Source organism: Gavia stellata, chromosome 8, assembly GCF_030936135.1.
Source record: "Gavia stellata isolate bGavSte3 chromosome 8, bGavSte3.hap2, whole genome shotgun sequence".
NCBI lineage: Eukaryota > Metazoa > Chordata > Aves > Gaviiformes > Gaviidae > Gavia > Gavia stellata.
The window spans coordinates 14,216,705-14,237,746 of record NC_082601.1 but is presented as its reverse complement, the minus strand read 5'-3'; the positions used below and the strand labels follow the sequence as shown (position 1 = coordinate 14,237,746).

The 21,042-nt window shown below is 48.6% G+C and overlaps 1 protein-coding gene across 2 annotated transcripts in view; it reads left to right on the top strand.

The window, feature by feature from the left end:
* GLI2 (GLI family zinc finger 2) overlaps window positions 1-20,535 on the top strand; it is a 143,668-nt gene extending 123,133 nt beyond the window's left edge. The window contains exons 8-13 of one of the 2 annotated variants that reach the window (XM_059820111.1): window positions 753-884; window positions 4,845-4,994; window positions 8,699-8,863; window positions 13,317-13,598; window positions 16,747-17,083; window positions 18,149-20,535. In XM_059820111.1, the coding sequence (XP_059676094.1) occupies window positions 753-884; window positions 4,845-4,994; window positions 8,699-8,863; window positions 13,317-13,598; window positions 16,747-17,083; window positions 18,149-20,505 (3,423 nt within the window). In that variant the 3' untranslated portion in view covers window positions 20,506-20,535. Of the gene's footprint in view, window positions 1-718; window positions 885-4,844; window positions 4,995-8,698; window positions 8,864-13,316; window positions 13,599-16,746; window positions 17,084-18,148 lie in introns of both variants that reach the window. The other variant, XM_059820110.1, reaches the window with a different exon arrangement.
* Window positions 20,536-21,042: the final 507 nt, after the last annotated feature.

The window sequence follows — 21,042 nt, the reverse complement described above, 5'->3', positions numbered from 1 at the left end:
GTTACACTATTGTGTAGGTGTCGATGCTTTAATCCTCATAGCAGCCATAAAAAAATCTTCTGTGCTTCATTTAGCACTGAGGAGCTGGCTAGACAGAGAAGTTAAGGAGAGAGCTCACAGCATGCTCAGCATTAAACTAACTCATTTATGAGTCCAGAGCCCCTGGGGCTCCGCTTTGCAACCCACTTATCATGGGGTCTTGCTCAAGCTTCCCAAATTTGCCAGTCTCAGAGGAGTGCTTTGGGGGCTCACCACTTTGTCCCTGTGGAGCAGGTGTGCAGGTGTAAATCTTTGGGTAAGGGTTAGGCATAATTTTTCTCATCTATTGAAAAGACACAGAAAACAGGACCCCCCCACTCCAAACCATGTCAGGTGAGTGTGGTAACCACTAGGCTCTGGCTGCTCTGTGGTTTTTTCATGCTTATATTTCCCTACTCCCCCCAGATCAGAAGTTTTGCTCCAGCAAAGGACAAAACCAAATGTCAAAAGCCAGCCTTTTCCTTTCTCCAGCCTTTCCTGGGACTGCCCATGACTGCTGCAACCATGGCTTCAGGGTGTTTCATGTCTTGTCATTAACTCTGATGCATTTCTACCAAAACTCTAATTCATTATTTCACAGTAATCAACGATGTTACGTTGCCACAATGAGCACGGGTTTGTGATGAGTTGATACCTGCCCTGTAATCTATGAGTGACGGAGGAATTCAGATGAAAGAAGTTCACCTTATACAATGCACCGTTGTGTGTTGCAGGAGCATCTGACAGACCTGAAAGAAGATCTAGATAAGGATGAATGTAAACAGGAGCCTGAGGTTATTTATGAGACGAACTGTCACTGGGAAGGGTGCACAAAGGAATATGACACTCAAGAGCAGCTCGTCCATGTGAGTAATGGTCGGGATGAAACCCCAGCGATAAATTTGGGTTTCTGTGCACTTGTCCTCATTTTTTATCGCTAACTGCTGTACAGTCAGAGCTCACTCTGGGAGCTACTAAAGGTGCAAATCAGAGATATGATGTGTAAACACTGCCAAAGCAGGTCGCTGCTCCCTGAGGACTTTAGCTGCAGGAAGCCTCTCATAGATTATTTGATGTTGCTCTCTTCTCAGCTGCTGAGGCTGCAGTTTCGGTCTCCCTCGTGCACGACCCAATGACAGAAGGCTCCATGCAGAGGACCTGATCAGGAAATGGGGAAGGGGGCTGAGCCCTTCCCTCTTCCCTGGCCACATTGACTGAGCCTCCCCACGCACCTACACCAGCTGCGGGTCAGGGATCATCTATACCATCCTCAGTCCTTGTCCAGGCCATGAAAGACTTTTATGCTGCTCTGGCATAAGCTGTGGGGCCATATCACTTAGGGGCTGTTGACCTGCTCAGCTCCTCCCTCCACAAAAACAGAGCACTTCCAGAGTTTGGAGATGTGCTCCAGTGCCTCCATCAGGGCCTGAAATAGAGAAAGTGGGTTGATTTTTTAAAAATTGGGAAATAGGGCTTCCATAATCACAGTGATGTCCCCAAACCAGTGTCAAAACTGCTCTCTGAAGGATCCCCAAACCAAGTCATTAATCAGATTTTCAGTTCTAATTAATTCCAAGAACCTTTTGTGTGCTTTGCTTCACCTGGGAATCCACTGTTTGGTTTTCTTTGGCTTCTGGGGTCAACATATTTCTCAAACTCAGAGCAAGTCCCTGTGAAATCAGGCATGATCTGTGTCTGAGCCCCATCCATCCCCCAGCCGAGCACCTTCCCAGTCCTCATTTTGGGTCTGTGGTGTGAGCCCCGTTTGTTTGAAGCCAGCCCAGAGCTGCTGGGAATCCACCAGCACCAGCAACCCTGCTGCTTGCAGCAAAATGTTGATTGAGCAAATTTTGTGACAGGAGCTGCTGTGTTCTCACAGAATCACAGAATGATAGGGGTTGGAAGGAACCTCTGGAGATGATCTAGTCCAATCCCCCCCCCCCAGAGCAGGTTCACCTAGAGCAGATTGCACAGGGATGCATCCAGGCGAGTTTTGAATATCTCCAGAGAAGGAGACTCCACAACCTCTCTGAGCAGCTTGTTCCAGTGCTCTGCCACCCCCAAAGTAAAGGAGGTCCTCCTCATGTTTAGATGGAACTTCCTATGATCAATTTTGTGCCTGTTAGCTTTTGTCCTGTGTCCGTTACCTCTCCTCCTTTCCCTTCAGCCTTTTGCTGCTTGCCTCAGCCTGGCTCCAAGCCTACCAAGGGCCACCTGAGTGCAATTCACGTGTAGCCCTCTTTCTGAGGGCTTGTGTCTGCTCTCATCCTTTTTTATATATCTTCATTTTAGTCATGTTTAGATGCCACCAAGTAGGCATCAGTCTCCGTTTCCCCAAGCTCTGCACACAAACATTATCTTAGCCCAGAGGGACCACACTCTAAATGATAATTTTGGGCATGTGCTCTTCTTCCATCTAAGGCTGGCACCTGCCCGCCTCTGCCAAAAGTCACTGGTTCAGTCCAACAAGTCCTTGAGTACAGACAGATTTGAAAATGGTGTTCAGGGCTAAATGAGTGATAAGGTGCTTAATGGGCTGCACGTTGCATGCCATGAGACATTGCTTTTCTAGGGTTAAACCACAGCAGCCCTGTCGGATGGGCTGGGCTCACACTTGTCCAGCAGTATTTGTGCGTTTCCCTCTCAGACGTAAAAAAATCTCTTTAACTCTGCCCAGAGCAAAGTGCAGGGCAGATCCAGGCAGCTCAGCACAATTTATTTCCAGAGGAAACCCAAAGAAAAATATTTGATGGAATGTCCAAGATTTTCCTAAATTTAGAAGATTATAAAGACGGAGGCTTTTGTACTATGATTACTAGCAACACGGGGTTGTGGATTTGGGATGCCCAAAATACACATGCAAATGAAATACAGATGTCATGGGCCAACTGCTGAGAAGGTGGCATCCCACTGTGCATGGAAAAACTCTAGTTTGTGTGCAGAGCAAAGTACCTGGGTGTGCAGCATCCGTTCTCCACACACAGTGGGTAACGTGCTTGTGGGAAAAGTGCGTGTCAACAGGGAGCAGCAGGAGCGAGGACATATTTTTGCAAGCACCACTGCTGCTCCCAGCTTCAAAGGTCGCACTCACAATTGGAGAGAAGCCCAACCAAATTCTCTGGCCAGGTGGGGATTTGATGGGGGCTATGGAGCCGTAGCTGAAGTGTGGTGAGTTGTACAACTGCTCCTCTGCCATGTGATGGGAAGCAGATGTTGCGCAGTGAGTTAATAAGCCTGAAGGGGAACTACAGTCCCCCTCCCATAAATGTGTCTTCCTTTGGCCCAAGTGGGACTGAATGGGAGAGCCAGTGCACTCCCTCACTCCTAGCACTGCTGCTCGTAGTCTTGGTTGCAAGTCTGACTCCCACACAAACAGGGCCAGGAGATGTATCTTCCCAGTCTGGTCTGGATGTAATTTAATGTGTCCATGGGTCTCCTAGGCACTTCACCAGATTTCCACCATCTCAGGCTAAAATCTCACACTGATGCCATGTTATAAAACCAGAACTGTAGGCAGCTGAGCTCCAAACCTATCGCAAACCCAGCTTCCTCCGACCCTCCCGGCATGCAGCTTTGGCTCTCGGTGTTTACCTGTGATGCCCAAGGGACCAGCTGAGCTCCACACACCTCCTCTTGCCCCTGGGTAGACCTGGTGCCCCAAGCAGCAGGTCCCTGTCCCCAGGATTGGGCTATGGCACACAAAATGCCAGGGCTGGATTCAGCTGGGACTGTGAAGGCTGATGACTCTGTTTTAACATGTTTTTGTGTCCTCATGCTGCCCTGCTACCCCAAGTAAGTCTCGTCCGGAGCCGCAACATGTGTGCCTGGCCTTGGCTGGGGGGCCGAAGACGGGGGCTGGAAAAAAGTCTCAGTGCAAAAAAACAAAACTCAAACCCAGAGTGGTTTATTTTAGGATTTCCTGTCAGTGAATGTCTGCTGAAAACACAGGAGCGAGGACAGGCATTATTTTTGGCAGTGAGACCCATTTTGGCAGCGAGACCAGAGAGACAAGGCCACCGCAGGAACAGCGCTGCCGACGGGCTGGTCTCCTGCTCCGTTTATTTTCGGCAGGGCTTCATCTGCCCCGGGCTGGGAAAAAGCGACCCTTGTCTTCCTCCCAGGGTGGACGAAGACACCGTTCTGGGTCTGGCTTTTCAACACCCCAGCACAGAATTTTACGGACCCGAGTAATTAGCAGTAATTGAGGCTGCCGAGCTTTCCTTGGCGCATAGCTCACAGATGCTGTCATTTCCTGCCGGCCGCCAGCGCTGGACAGCAGGTGTCTTAGGGCCAGTGTATGGGCTGGCACGCAAACAGGCTTTGAATCATAGAATCACAGTCATTTAGGTTGGAAAAGACCTTTAAGATCATGAAGTCCAATCAAGGCTGTCTCTTCCTCTTCCCCATCCTCCAGCAGTGCCCCAGGAAAGGGTCCCAGCTGTGTAAATGCGGCGCAGGAGGGTTTGGTAGAGACAAAAATGACTCTGTCATCCTCCCCAACAGTGGCATCAGGCAGCCCGGGAGACACTGAGAGGGCTCCTCTCTCCCTGGCACCGTGGGTCCCCATGGCTTTTGCAAACCTCCTGTTTGTAGCTGCTTTGGACCCAGTGCCCAGTGTGCTGGGTGCTGTGCGCCTTCTCCTGCAGGACACACCAGACTGCAGAGCTGGCTCCCATGTCCCTGGTGTTATCTGTGCACCTGGGACCCTGGTGCAATGCCTGACCACAGACACTGGGGAGGGAACAGCTGGCTTTCAGAGCACCATGTGTGCTTCGCTGGCATCAGCTCTTCCAGGAGTGACCTGCTTCTCTCTTCTCTCTCACCAGCACATCAACAACGATCACATCCATGGGGAGAAGAAAGAGTTTGTCTGCCGCTGGCAGGACTGCACGCGGGAGCAGAAGCCCTTCAAGGCTCAGTACATGTTGGTGGTGCACATGCGAAGGCACACAGGAGAGAAGCCACACAAGTGCACGGTGAGCTGGCAGGGACACATGGTACTTCTCAGCTTGGCAAGTGGGACACTGGACTTTGATGGTCACACAAATGTGTGTGCAGACACAGGCATGGCTTCAAGCAGGGCTCTCCCAGGCTACCTGCCAGCACCCAGCTCAGGGCCAGTCCAGCTCTCTGTGTCCAGACACTATAGGTTACACCCTGGGGACAGGGCAAGTGGTCAAGGAGGGTGGTCGAGGTGCTAGTGGGCAAAACTGTATTTCCTTGGGGAAAACGGTTTCAGCTCTACAACAGAGATCCAGAGTGACTCAGGACAAGTCACTTAAGGTAGAAAACCAGCCAATTTAGTTGCTTACATCCACGAAGGAAATCCAGTAACCCCACACTGTGGGGAACCACCTAACCCTGGTCATGTCTAGCTCAGCATCACCCAGTACTGCTGCTGGGGCTGCAAGTTTCCCTCACCCATGTACCCGACTGTGCACACAAGCCTCCTTCCAGCCTGGGGAGCTGGGCCAACACCTCCTGCCTCTGCTCCCTTAATCCAGAGGTGAGATCAACCCCTGGGTGCTTAAACCCCAAGAGGAGCTCAGTCCCCAGACCTTCTGCATGCAAGCAGCACCGTGCCTGGTGTTAAACACGGCCTGAGGAAGAGCATGGGGTGCTATTTTTTATCTCAGACCTGTGGGTACAGGCTCATGGGAGAGCTGGGCTCACCTCCTCCTCAACCTTGAGATATTAAAGCCCCTATCTGCCCTCACACATGGAGTGTCCCACCACACTGCTGGCTGATGTGGGGCAGCCAAGGATGCCTGATGGGGAGCACAAGAGAGAAGCGAGCTGTAGAGTTTAGTGGCTGTGGCCAACTTGTAGGAGAGGAGAGGTGTTTACCATCTCTTTTCACATATGCTTCAGCCCTTTTTCCTCCCGAAGGTCCCTCTCTGTCTTTTGATATCCTCTGCTCCCTGCCTTCTCCTCCTGCCAGTTTTTCAGCATTACACCGTTCCTCTCCCCAGAGTCTTGGGGATGTGTCTCTCTTTCTGCTCGGCAGATGTCTGAGCCCTCCTCCCGTATCTTCCTCCTCTTCCGCTCCATTAGTCACTTCTAGCCCTGCTCCCTCCCTGGCTCTGCCCCAGCTTCTGCTTACAAATATTAGGATATGTATGATTTGCTTGCTGCATGACTCCTTTATCAATCTTCCAGCCCTGTGTTCATTTAATTTAGAGCATAAGCTCCCTGGGGCACAGGGCCATGTCCTTTGTTTTAATCTTCTAAAGCACTTTGCCCAGTTCTAGTGCTTTACCAATCTTCCTTAAAAGTATCAAGGAACATTGATCGTCGGCGTGCTACAAAGTGAGCAGTAAGGGAAAGTCTAGCCCTGCCCTTGCAGGTAGAGGGACTCAGAAGACAAAAAGAAGCAGGGACTGCATCCTCTTCAGTGCTGTAATGGAGCAGGAAAAAGCACTGCAGCACAATCCTGCCTCTTTCAAGCCTCGGTCGTGTCACACTGGAGCAATGGCAAAGCTGTGTGTGTTTGAGTCTCAAGTCATCCTCTGCCTCCTGGAGAACTGCAGTCCCTTCATGTGCAATATGTCACAGCAACTCTCCTCGAACTGGAGTACCACCAGTTTCCAATTGCCTGGGATACATGGCAGCTCTGCAGACAGTGCCCTTCTGTGGCAGAGCATTCCTTGTCCAAGTCTGGCAGTGATTTTTCAAAGCGCCATTTGTTTCAGACAAGAAGTTTGTGGTGTACATAAAACTACAGATGATCCCAACTGCAGCCTGGGATTTGGTCAAGGATCATTTCAACAGATGACAGACAGAACTCCCACTGACATAATCAAATCCACGCATAAGAGTGGGAACAACTGCTTTGAACATGCACAGGCTGCTTTGCTGAGAAGCTCTTATTTCAAAACGTGGCCTTGGTACTTTTGCTCTTAATAACTGCATTTTTTTGTCAGTATCCAGCAAAACCAGAATGGTCACATGAGTTGCCTCATGCTGAGTTCCCTTTGTTTTCCAGCAAGTGGAACGATGTATTTCAATAACAGTAAATGACTTGAGTTGTAAAGGACTGTTTGCACAGGGCAAGAGAAGAAAGGGATAGACTGTGCTACCTCAAAGTTGCAGCATGTTCTGTGGACCAAATGGGCTAATGAAAGTTGTCTGAGGAAGGGGAACTGGATCCTTCCCACCCCGACAAAGCTGTGGAAGGAATCAGCTCTTGCAGGATGCTCCTACTGTCCTTAAAGAGATCTGGATACCTCAAGAGAGGGGAGCAAGTTTGCCTTATGTCCACCATTCCTATGCTAGACCTTAAAGGGAAGCTTAAGTAACCCTACTTCTTTTCCAGCACAACAGAGTTATATGGGATCAACCTGTGCCTCCATGCTCCATGGGTTTCATGGGCTGCACGTTTGCCTCACTCCACAGCAGAGCAGGCGAGTCCTATGCCCATGGAGCACAAGGAGACAGGTACTGTTGCTACTGCATGCAGCTGCCTTTGGCCTCTGCCCAAAAGGGCCAGATCTCTGGACACGCAGGACCACTCAGTTGCTCACAAGGAAATCAGACACTGAGCTGTGGCATGACCTCTCCTGCTATGACACCAGTTTTTTCACTGGCCAAGACTCAAACATAGCGATGTGAAGCCCTGTCACATCTGGTCTGAACTTACAGACTCATTTAAGTGATCTCACTAAAACAGAACAGCTCGCGGCTTGCATACGTTACGACATGAGGGGCTGCTTGTTGAAATTTAAAGTGTGTTTTAAGCAGTTTGCACAGGAAGTGCAGCATGTGCTTTTCAACACTCCCAGCTGAACGATGAGTGAAGCGTTTAGATAGAATTTGGAAGGGACCCTTGAATTTCTTAAAACCTCTTCCAGTGTTTGTAAGTTCCCGCTTGTTTCATCAAAGAGCATTTAAGACAGCCTCCTTGGTTTGAGGTAAAATCCTCCCATGCTGCAGACAGGGCAGGTGCAGGGAGAAGCCTCCAGCCCAGCCAGAGAGGAGGGTGGCAGGACTTACATCACCCGAAGCCTCACCATGTCTCCCAAGCTGCTCCTTCTTGTTGTGTGGGCAGCTGGTTTCCTTCCAGGAGGAAGGTTCCTGGCCTGTTTTGTCATCCAAAAATCCATCTGTCTTCAAGATTGAGAGTCTTGTTTTTTAAACTGGTAATGTCAGACGGTCTGACCACAGCATCCTCCGAGAGTAGACCCAAGCTGTAATTTGGGAAACTTCAAAGCTTGCTAGATTTCTGCTTGTGTGTTAGAGAATGGTCTGGCCTTTCCAGCGCTGGTGCTAGTGAAGTTGCAAGGCTGGTTGAACTGTCAAGAAGCCATCAGTTCTCTGGGTGGGAAGGAGAGGGCCTCTGTTTCTAAGTGTGTTAGCTGCAGAGGGATAGCAGGAGGGCCTAAGAGAGCCCTGGGAGGAGCGGACGGGTGTTCAATCCTGCTGGAAAAAAGAGTCTCTTGTTGAAATGTCAGGTGGGTACCCAACAAGGAGCAGCACCTTAAATATGACTCACTGCTGAAACTCTCAGCCTGCCTAGGGAAGCGAATTCTCCCAACAAAGTGGATGTTGTTCCCTAAAACACAAGCCCTTTAAAGGGAAAAAAAAAGAAAGAATGAGAAACAGATGAGAAGGGTTTAGACAGGGGGGAAATCAAATTTTTCTGGTTAATTAATCACTCCTCTTGTGTTTTTTTTTATGTTAGTTTGAGGGTTGCTCCAAAGCCTATTCCCGCCTGGAGAACTTAAAGACACACCTGAGGTCCCACACTGGAGAAAAACCCTATGTCTGTGAACACGAAGGCTGCAATAAAGCCTTTTCCAATGCCTCGGACAGAGCCAAGCACCAGAACAGGACGCATTCCAATGAGGTAAGCCTGGGCTCACCACAGCTCAACGGAGGGCTTTTTTTTTTAATTTTGCTGACAATAAACATACACTTTACACACTGGACTCATGTAAAAAGAAACCTACTGTAATAAGAGGTTTTTCTTATTTTTTAATGGGATTTATTTTGCTGGAGAGCCAGACCACATTAGCTTTATATTTATGAAAGCCATGTTAGAAATCATAAACAGATGTTAAAGTATGCAAACTTTATAATCGGCTTTGGAAATTAAAGCAAGCATTTTCCAAATTTATAATTTTTAATAGCACAAATAGGATTGTACAGTTGTGCACGTGGTGTTTAGTATTACTGTGGCGCAGACTTGCAGTAGTATAACAGCTACCCTGGATCCTGACTCTCTGGAAATAATACTCCCTCCATCGTTTGATGTACAATGATAGAGCATAATGCAATGCTTTGTTAACCTTGGCTAATTAAGACCCACCATTAGTAGCTGGGGAACAGAGGAAATTGCCTTTATTGTAACGCATGTGATGGTCTGTTGCAATCAACCATGGCCGACGATTGAAATTTGTATTGCCACTAATTAGCTGACAGGAAAAGAAAAAACAACACTCCAAAGTTCTAATAGTGTTTGCAGCCATGAAGAATTCGGTCTGTAGCCTAATTTGTAACAGTTAAATATAGACTATTGGAGAGTGGAACACAATTGCCACGGATGACAGCTTTTTAAAGCAATGCTGTGTCTACAAAGGGCTTGTTGGGAGTATTTCTATCTCTGGCATAATATCAGTCAGTGATAACCAAAGCTCTGCAGATTTCAGAGATTCTCTTGGAGTCAGAAAAAGGACTCAAAGTCTAGGATGCCCTTCCATGCTGTGTGATGCTGAGAGGCACCCAATGAATCACCTGGATCCCAGTGTTATTTGAATTGGTTTGGGTATGAACACAAATGTCAGGATTGTCCTTCACCAGTGAGCCACTTCCCCAGCAGGGCACAGGTTAAGATCAACCCATATCTGCACTGGCACTGCATAGTTTGGGGTTGGTTTAAGGCTACACGGACTGTGAGGCCAGGAAGGACCAACAAGACATGCAACCTCTTGTCTGCTCAACAACCTGCATTCCCAGTAACTGATGTTTGACTAAAACATCATTTGCTCTCTGTTAGAGCTTCTTCCCCTGAAAGGCAGGCAGTTGTGATTTAATCTCACATTTCAGGTATTAGAATTTGCTTGTTTTCCAGCCCTGGATGCTTTCTCTGCCTTCCTCAGTGCTGGATCCAATGTCCCTTTCATTGTTGTTATTTCCACCTCATAACACTACAGTGTTAAGTCACTCTCCATCTTCTTTCTCATAAGCTAAATAAGTCAATCAAGCCACTGAAGATTCCCATTACTGCAGCATTTTCTCCTGTCCTTAAATCAGTTTTGCATCTCTCTTCCATCCCTAAGGATTCTCATGTAGATGGGTCAAGACTGCTGGTACAACTTTCAGTGCTGGATACAGACTCACTCTGCCCAGTTTGTGCATGCTGAAGCACTATGTGAGCTACTTTTTGTCCATAGATCACTTGAGCTCAGATCCCTAGAGCTTTTCCTGGATCATTCCTAGGCAGGCCAGAGTTTCTGTTCTGTTGGGCCAGCTGGTGTTCCATGTTCCTACATGTGGAATTTTGGCTTTGGCTGTATTATTAAATGTCATTTCTTTGATGGGTTCAGTTTCCCAAGTGATCCAGATTAGGAGCTGCACTGGATCTGGGATGACTCTTCACTTCATCTGAGCAGAGCTTGGACACAAGCTCTGAAGGTCGCTCCTTTGAGTTCCCATTGTGCAAGAAGATGAGGCTGTAGGGCAGGAGCATCCAAATCCTTGTCTTTGGTGGACCCTCATCTAATATGCTGACACTTGGCACAGGCTGCATCCAACAACACAAATTAAAGACTCGGGTAATAAATAGGGATTTTATCCTCCGCTGTTGCTTCCCCTGGAGGGTGCCAAAGCCTTCTCAGGTGCAGAAACAGCACAGCCACTAGTGGAGGATTTGTACCTGACCAGCTGAGCCTTACCACAGGAACTACATGGCACTGCATGATCTTACATTTTGCGATCATGCTCACTCCTGAACTGCTGTTCAACTCTCCTTGATGCAACACAGGCATGCCACAAGACTTGTGGGAGATCTGTAGGCTGCATATAATGGCTCTCTGGGCCATATATTTGACACCTTCTTGAGGAACCTATAACATGATCCTTTGCAACAGATGACATCCCTCATGGCAAAGCTCATTGCACTGGGCAGCAGGCCCAGGTGAGGGTCCTGCAACCAGCTGTGGCCATGAACTGCACTGAGAACTTGGCTCACAAAACCACACAGCTACAAAGCAGGACTTTGTGGCTGTGAATATTTCCCATTACCCATTGGTAACTCTATTGTGGTTCCTAGCTACCTACTAAATATTTTCCTCTGCTTGCAGTGTTTACTTGGGATACACCACAGTTTCAGAGTTAGTCGTCCATGCCTCCTTTAAGGGGGAAGTTCCAGGTTCCCTGTATTTGTCTCTGTCATTGTGTGACAGGACATAGGTGTACCGTCCGAACATGCTGAAGTTCAAGACTCAGGGTATATTACTGCACTGGCATTTGTTTGATTGTTGAAAAGTCACATGCACTATTTCATTTTAAACTTTCAGTGACTATTTGAATCCCTTCAGGGATACCTTCAAAGTTACTCCTGGGAAAGGGCTTTCATCCCGTGACCACTCTCCAGTGCATAAAAAAAAGACTGGCATGAGTTCATGGCCAGCCAAAGGCTCAGAGTGACTTTTTCTCCAATTCAAGCTAAACAAGGGTAAAATGCAGAAATTCAGTTCTGCTGAGTGCCTGGGGAGCTCTCCGGTTCTCCCACCCTAAGGAGTATCATACTGTATGTGTATGGGAGTAGGAGGGAGGCATCTGAGATAGATATCTAAATTATTGACTTCACTAGGGCATACACTGCATTAGATGTCAGAATCTGGATAACCTAGGGGATGTATGAAGGCATGCCAACAAAATGACAGTTGTGCTCAGTTCAGTTGCAGGAGGTATGGCCTGATGAAGAGGATGGTTGTACCTCATTAGGTGGAGTGTCTGCTCTCCAAGCAACAGTGATCGTGTTACCCTCATTACTGGTGTCTGAAAAATCAGAACTATTGGGCCTAAAGGATCTTTATAAAAAAATCCTTGAACTGTTTTATGTAGGGTTTTTTAGCATACGTGGGGGGCATTCTGTTCTTTAGAATAGGTTTTAATAGCAGCAATAATACTTCTATAATGCCTCGTACAAAAAGTTGCATGAGATTTATAAACAAACTATTTTACTTTTTGTGCTTTGGTTTACCCAGTTTTAAAATATATTAAATATTTACCTCAGTGGGGTGTTACGAGGATTTAGTTTGTTCAAGTGATGTGCCAAGATCAGGAAGCATGTTTTTCAATAAAAAACAGACTTTCAGTGTTTTTCATGTGATGATGCTGGCTTTCTGTGAAGAATATATACTCCTTTGTATTTTTCCACTTACGCTTCTGGACGAAATTGCAAAACAGATTAAAAAAAGAATAGGAATGGTCATTTTGGGTAGCCTTCAAACAACATCTACCTGGTTTTTTTCATGGATCTATCCTAGTGCTTTGGCAGAAAAATACTTAGAGTAGCTGTGAGGCTGAAAGTGGAACTTCTGATGAATTCAGAGCTTCCAGTGCAGCAGTACCAGCTCAAACAACTGCGGTGGTAATACACTTTGGAATTGGAAATTCAATAAAAAAAAGTTAAAAGAAAAGTATCTGTTTGCTGACTTCTGTTTTCAGAAGCATGGCTTCAGTCTTGTTTTCTTGTGGCAATCAATGATTCATGAATTTGGGACTAGAGTGCTATCATCTGAAAAAAATACTGCATGCCTGTGGTTTGTTTTGCACAATAACAGATTTTAAGGTGACAGGTGCTGGAGTGGTATGATAGATTGGGTATGGTGAATCCAGTCTGGCTTGGTTTTGCTGGAATTCCATCAGCCAGAAGGTCTCAGACATTTTCTTGGTGTAGACCCCACTTTAGCAGAGAGAATGTTATGGCCAGTCCCCTACATCACCTCCCTCCCATCCGTAATCAGGAAACATTCCTGTGGCCACCCGAGCAAATACATACATGGGAAAGTAATATTAGGAAAGTATTTCCTGAATTCTTAGCTGTCTTTTAATCCAGAAACTGAAAACAAGGAGTTTAGCCAACATCAAATGACTGGCCAGGTCTATGTGGATCAGCAGTAATCCATATATCATATCTTAGAGATCTCAGTCTTACAGAATCCTGTGGAGCAGATGCTCCACATTTTGCTGCTGCCAACTGCTATGCTCATTGTATTTTCTTGGCCCATACACTGTACCTGGAATATTTGGGCTTGTTCTAAATATAACCCATGATTTGCTTGTATTGACAGAAACCCTACGTCTGTAAAATCCCTGGCTGCACGAAGCGGTACACAGACCCTAGTTCCCTCAGGAAACACGTCAAGACCGTGCACGGGCCTGATGCTCACGTCACGAAGAAGCAGCGCAACGATGTTCACCCGAGGCCACCTCCACTCAAGGAAAATGGGGACAATGAGGCAAGCGCCAAGCAGAGCAGCAAGGTTTCAGAGGAGAGCCCTGAGGCCAACAGCACCATGAGGAGCATGGAGGATTGCTTACAAGTCAAAACGATAAAAACAGAGAATTCTGTGGTAAGAGCAGTTGCTCTTGGCAGAAATGACGCGGCCCCTAATTTCTCTGATGCAATGGGGGCATGACGCATTTGCATGCCGTTTACCTCTCCAGGCAGTTGCCTTTCACCTGCCAACACCCTAGGGTTCAAGTCCAGAGATGAAACTGCAGGTCAGGGCACAGTCCAGTACATTTTGCACCTTCCTACCCAGCATCACAAATTCCCGCCCTCATAGTCATGGGGCCCACGTGATGCCCAGTGTTGAGCTTGGCCTCCCTGTGCTGTGAAAGTGGTAAAACTCGGAGTGTTGTGGTCAAATGAGCTTTATGTACCTCACCAATTTAAACAGAGCAACGACCATAGGGCACAGATTGATGAACGCTTCTTGAAGCAGAAGTCCTGTCTTAAACAGTCCCTTTTCTCCTCCTCCCTGCACCCTTCACTGTTTTTCTTTCCAGGCTGCTGCTGCACAGCAGTTTTGCTGGCACAACTCTGTTGTGGGCTGTCTGATGAAGCCAGTGTGGATAAAAGTAGCTGTTTTATTTTTGTTGGGTATCTTAAAGCAAGTTCAATTCCTGGGTCCTGTCCACCATACACAGAAGCACAGAATCGCGCGGGGTTGGCAGGGACCTCTTGAGATTGTCTAGTCCAACCTCTCTGCTCAAGCAAGGTCAGCTAAAGCAGGTTGCTCAGGAGTACATGAGTTCAATACATGACTCCCAGCTGACACAGAAAACTGTAGTGGGACAACGAGGCACTGGAGTGAAACTGGGAATAAACATGGGAGCAATGCTGTGTCCCACAGAGCAGGGGCTTGCAGTTAACCGTGATCATGCTTTACAGCCCCATGAGTGGCCACCAGCTGAAGCAAAGACCATTTATCAGCCTTCTGGCCATTATGGCAGCTCCACAGTAGGCAGTAATGTGGTCGATGGTGCTAATGAGGTGTGGTTCCAAACACATTCAAGCCTCTTCCACCCCATGCAGGGAGCCCACCTGCTCCTCAGCACACCACTGCTGGTGGAGGAGGTGGAGCATTGCAACACACAGGTCGCTTTTGCCTTTTGATGTTTCTTTTTAATTTTGTACCCAAAGTTCTGGTCTGCTGCACCAGCTCAGAGTGGGGCAGGGTATGGACTGGATACAGCAGAAAAGACCTTCACCTGCAAAGGAGAGTGTTGACATAGTCCCCAGACTTCTCAATGGACCTGAAAGGACTTTGAGCTCCAAAATACATATTTTCTTGATTTGAATCCAGGCTAGAAGATTGTTATTCCTATAAAACAACATGCCCTGGAGCTACAAAGATTTTCTAAAAAAGGTTAAGGGATGTGTTGTTGGACAAATTACTAATGAGCAGCATGTTTCATTTAGGAAGGAACTGAGTATTTTCACATCCAAAGTGTCTCGAATTGACTAAAGGAACAGTTTTACTGTGATGAGGTTCTATATTGGGTTACAGAAACTGAGTGTGAGAACCACTGGACAGAATGACCTCTCTCCAATACTCTTCCTCCTAGTGTTTTGGGGTTTTTTCTATGAAAACATAGACACAATCATGGCTCCCCACCCCATTTCTCCCAAAGGTGTGGGGTTGTTTTCCTAGGGCTCTGTGCTCCCAGGGTTGCAGCCAAGCTGACTCTCTGGCAGCAGGGCCGTGGGTTGGATATTCCTCTCCGCTCTCCCCATCCAGCACTGTGTACTTCACTCGTGCACATCTAACGGGCGGCATCTGACCTGGTGGGCCCACGTCCAACTCCTGTTCCCTGGTTAAGGTCAGGGTGGTGGGTGGGGTGAGATGCTTCACTGGTTCCCATCACGCCAAGACCCCTTGTTTTGACCCATCTTTGCATATCATCCCAAACTTATGGAGATGGGTGGAAAGTCTCTTATAGGAGTTTTTTATCTGGGTCCCCAAAGAGGGAAGGCAGGGAATATGGAGTATGGGAGAGGGGGAGATGTTGGCAATTTGTCTTGTATTCTGCACTCCCCTCTTCCTCCTTTTACTAACATGGTCCTTTCTGTTAATGCTGTCCTTGTCCTAACCACCTGTTCTTTATTCCCACTTACCCTTCCTTACTCTACCTTCCTAAGGACAGTCGGTACTAAGGTGAGCAAAGAAATTCTTTGTATTAAATAGCTGTATAAAGCATGGTCTCCTGCAGACCTCCTGTCTCCAGCTAACTCCTGTGGGGTGGAGGTGGAGGCGGAGGCATGCCGAGCGATGGGGAGGGACAGGGGATATTTGCTTGAGTGCAGAAAGGGGGAGGACACGGTGCCCAAGGATTCCCTTTGCCACCTTTCTCCCAAGCATCACAGCTTGCCATTAAATCCTGAGATTGCAATCTCTGTCATCCGGATTGAAGGGCAATGAGGCCATCAGAGCCAGTCAGCCCTGCCCATGAGGGCTGCTACGGAGCAAAGTAAAACATTGCATCACCCTGCACGCCCACCTTGGCCTGGGGCAAAGTACGTTGCCTTTTCAGCACTCCCGTTTTCTGACAGTTGCTGGAGCATGGGCCTCAAGCGAAGAAGCCAGGCATCCTGTCTGGTAGCAGCAACACCTACCTCAGAGCAAGTTCAGACCATTTAGTGTCTGCTGCAAATAAACTACTCAATGTGAAATGCAATTCCTAATGTAAATAAAATAAATATTTATGGTGCTTATCTGCCTTATCTGCAAGTGGGAGTTTGCAAACAGTGAACCAGGTTTTTATCTGGCTGGGAAGTTTGTCAGCTAACCTAATTATATGTTAGGGTATTTTAAAGACAGAAATACGTTGTGTCTGAAATACTTAGGCCTTGATCCTATGTTAGATAAACCAGTGCTTGCTGCAATATACCTTGCATAACCAGGTAACATGCTGCTTTTCTTCGAGAAGCATCGGTCCTTAATGTTTTGGAGGAACAATATTTGGTTTCTTTCCATCCTTCAGTTCAACCCACCATAGTTTTTCCAGCTGTGGGGTGCTGCCCTGCCCTCCCCTCCTAGGGAAGGTGCCCCTGCCCACTGGTAGGGCTGAGATCCTGCAGCAGGGAAAGGTAACAAGAGAGGGGAGAGCCTGGGATAGGGCCAAACACGTGGACCCCGCTGGGGATGTTGGGCTCCTGATTTCTTTCCATCCATGTTTCCACCTGCCCAACGCCTCCTTTTTTCCTTCCCCAAGATGTGTCAGTCCAGTCCTGGTGGCCAGTCGTCATGCAGCAGTGAGCCGTCACCCCTTGGCAGCACCAACAACAATGACAGTGGAGTAGAAATGAACATGCACAGCGGGGGAAGTCTGGGAGATCTGACGGCGTTGGATGACAACGCTCCTGTTGTGGACTCAACGGTCCCATCTGGTAATTCGACAGTCAGCCTGCAGCTAAGGAAACACATGACGACGATGCAACGACTTGAACAGCTCAAGAAAGAGAAACTCAAGACAGTTAAGGATTCCTGCTCATGGGTGAGCCCAGCTCCACAAGCCAGAAACACCAAGCTGCCTCCCATCTCAGGAAACGGTAAGCCCTGGGCCTGGGCCATGTCCTGTAGGAACCCTCCAGAGTTTGACTCTGGTTTCATAACCAAGAATCTGTCCTGGAGGAGGATCATTTCTTATTGTCTCTGAGTCAGGCCTTGCTGGATAGGCATGTCAGGTAAAGTGGAGAGCTTGAGTGTAAACACAGTCATCTGGTGACGTGCAACAGAAACCCAGATGCTCAGTGCTACAGAGCTAGAAAGGAGGCAGAGGTGTTGGTGTCCTCCTTGTTCCTGGGCTTGCCCAGGACTCAGCCAAGCCACAGCTGTCCTCACTATCCTGGTGGCAGCTGCAAGATTGCTTGGGTTTGTTCCAGCAGTTACAATTCCCCAAGGGCTGATGTGCCTCCAGGGAGTTTGTTGGAGCACAGCAGCAATCCAGACAAGCCTTGGTCCTTGATCTTGCTCTGACAGGCCTTTTGTCACTTCGAGCACTCCTGGCTATTGCCTACAGCTTCATATGCTAGTTTCCCACTGGCTGGGGATTCCTGATAAAGGCATCTTTATGATCCCTTCAGTGCTCCTCTAACTTTGCCAAGAAGTCCCAAGGCATAGGGCCTGCGTTATACTAAACCTCAGAGCTTAGTATATTGGAACTTCTTGGTTTACTCTGGGAAGAGCCCTTGAGTGTCAGCTTTTGTGCTCTCAGCCTCCTGTCCCTGACTGCTGTGCATCTGTCCCAGTGATCAGCTGTGATTGTAGCTACGTGCTGTCCCCATGGCACTGTTCACATGAGTCCTACTTTTTCCCTACTAAGAGAAGCCCGTGTGGAGGCACTTCCTCAGCAGCTGAGTATCAGTGGGGTACACATTGCAAAGACTCTGCAGCAGGGACTTCTTGTCTTCTCTCCCCAGCCTTCTTGCTCTTTGTGCATGGACTCAGGGCTGGAGAGGAAGCTTTGAATTCACTGGCAGCAAATGAAATTCAGTATCTTTCCCATAAAATATTTGGGCGTGGCTTTGTGTGTCTGTATTCTGGCACCAAGAACACTACCAAGTGGAATTTCTCAGCTAACTAAACCTTTTCCTTCCCTGCAACCTTTCTCTCAGGCTCTATTCTAGAAAATAGTGGTGGTTCTTCTGCTACGCTGCCTAATCCCAGAATAATGGAGCTGTCTGTCAATGAGGTTACGATGCTGAACCAACTCAACGAGCGCCGTGATAGTACGACAAGCACCATCAGCTCCGCCTACACCGTCAGTCGCAGATCATCAGGGATCTCCCCGTACTTCTCCAGCCGCCGTTCCAGTGAGGCTTCGCAGCTCGGGCACCGTCCAAATAACACGAGCTCTGCCGACTCCTATGACCCGATTTCGACAGATGCCTCCCGTCGGTCAAGCGAAGCAAGCCAGTGCAGCGGGATGCCGGGTCTGCTGAACCTCACGCCAGCTCAGCATTACAGGCTGAAAGCCAAGTACGCTGCTGCCACAGGAGGCCCTCCTCCGACTCCCCTGCCGAACATGGAGAGGATGACCCTGAAGAATAGGATCTCACTTATGGATGGACCAGACCCCACCTTGCCCTCCATCCGCCTCCCACCAGGTCCCAGGCGTTGCAGCGATGGTAACACCTATGGCTACCCGTCAGCTGCAGCATTTCCCCACGAGGTGCCAGGCAACTGCACAAGGCGAGCGAGCGACCCAGTGAGGAGACCTGCCGGAGACCCCCAGGCCCTCCCACGCGTTCATCGCTTCAACAGCACCAACAGCATGAACCCCTTCCATCCTCCACACCCTGCGGACAGGAGGAATTTTGGCCTTCAGAACTATGGTCGCTCGGACGGGAGCCTCCCCCGGCACACCTACTCACCCCGGCCGCTGAGCATCAGCGAAAACATTGCCATGGAAGCCATGTCCGGGGAGGCAGAGGCGCCCGTTGGAGACGATGACATTGTGCTGCCAGATGATGTGGTGCAGTACATCAAATCCCAGAGCAATGGGACGGCAGCTGAGAGCACTTCCATGGGGTACAGCAACGAGATGCAGAGCTTCCAGGGAAGCGGGAAGCTGCAGCCTCCAGCCTTGCCCGGCCAGCGCAGGATGGCGGTGGCTGAAGCGAGCATGAGCCACTTGGGACCCATGATGGCAGAGTGTCCCATGAGCTTTGATGCTTCCTCAGACATGAATAAAAATAACATGCCCGTCCAGTGGAATGAAGTCAGCTCAGGTACGGTTGATATCATGTCCAATCAGTCGAAGCAGCAGTTTTCACAAGGGAACTTAGCAGTGGTCCAGCAGAAGCAGAGCTTTGGTCAGTACCAGAACTACAACCAGCAGCAGATGCAGCTGCCGGAGAACAGTATGAACGTAACACAGCAGAACTTTATGCAAAGAAATGTGGGCATGGACGGGCAGAGACTAAACTGTATGCAGCTGCGGCAGCAGCCGATGAGCCTAGGCCCCGGTATGAACCCTGATCTGGGTTTGCACACAGGGTATAACCAACCTCATCAGATGCTGAGCCCCAGTGCAATCAGTAGCAACCCAAATCAGATCTCTCCTTCTTGTAGCAGCATGGCAGCAAAGTCCGGACCCCACCTTCACCCTCAGCAAATGGACATGGCGACCGACCCGTCTTTAATGGTCAGCAGCAACAGTGAGCGCACGATGCTGGGCCAGGTCATGCACGAACCAAGTCAGCAGAACTACTCATCTCAGCCGACCCACCTGAACTTCCCCATGGCTCAGGAGGCCTTTCATCAGCCCATCATGACCTCCAACCAGCCCAGCTTTGAGCCTCAGCAGAGCATGATGGGCTCAGCTGCGCAGGCGTATCCACCTGGCATGGTCCAGCCTCGTCCTCCGCCCGAGCCGAGCCCGGCCAGCAGATCCCGAGGCCTCCGCACCGTCCAGCAGCTGGGCTACATGAGAACTCCCCACCCTACAAACACCGTCAGCCCGGGCCAGGAGGCGGTTGAGGCCGCGCATAAAAGAACCAGCGACATGTTGCCAGCGCCGGCCCAGCAGTGTGCAGATGGCACGAGGGAAAACAACTTGATGTACTATTATGGTCAAATCCACATGTACGAACAGAACAGCAACTTCGATAATCATGCGGACTGCCGGGTCAGACAGCAGCAGTGCGCACTGAACAGCAAGCCGGCTGCTCTGCCTTCCCCAGGCACGAACCAGGTGTCCAGCACAGTGGACTCACAAGGTCTTGAGCCACCCCAGATAGATTTTGATGCCATCATGGACGATGGGGACCATTCAAGCCTGATGTCGGGAACCCTGAGCCCCAGCATCCTGCAGAACCTCTCCCAGAACTCCTCTCGCTTGACGACTCCACGTAACTCTCTGACACTGCCCACCATACCCGCGGGAATAAGCAATATGGCAATAGGTGATATGAGCTCCATGCTAACCACGCTGGCGGAAGAGAGTAAATTTCTAAACATGATGTCATAACAGTAAAGCACAAGGCCTTAGTGCTATCCAAGGGGCTGTGCATGAAGCAGTTTTATGAATGTGCTTTTCAAAAATAATCTGTTTCAATAGAGTAGATTTTTTTTATAAGTATTAAATACATTAAAGGGATTCGAAATGAAAATTTTAAAAAGTCTCTGTACAGAACTATGTAAACTATATCCAGGCAGTTCAGCACCGCAAGGGTGCACCTCTAGTGTTATTTTTTGGCTTGGTTTCCCAGAGCACTGAACGATATCACTACCAAGCTAGGAGACTGCATAAGTGTGGTTAGAGATGAAACCCTCCCTCCCCGGCAGCCCTGTAAATAGCACTCCCCACCATTTTCTGTTAGTTATGTTCGCAAAAAATTCCAGTTTCAACCCGCCCCAAAAAGAAAGTGGAGGATGTGGTTTTGATCAGAATAAAAGCCATACTATGTATTCTGCTCTGATGAGAGTAGGGTTTAGTTATGTCTCCAAACAAGCCCTCTGCCAGCAGTATTGTTTTATACCGTAAATACCTTTGTACCTTGCAAAG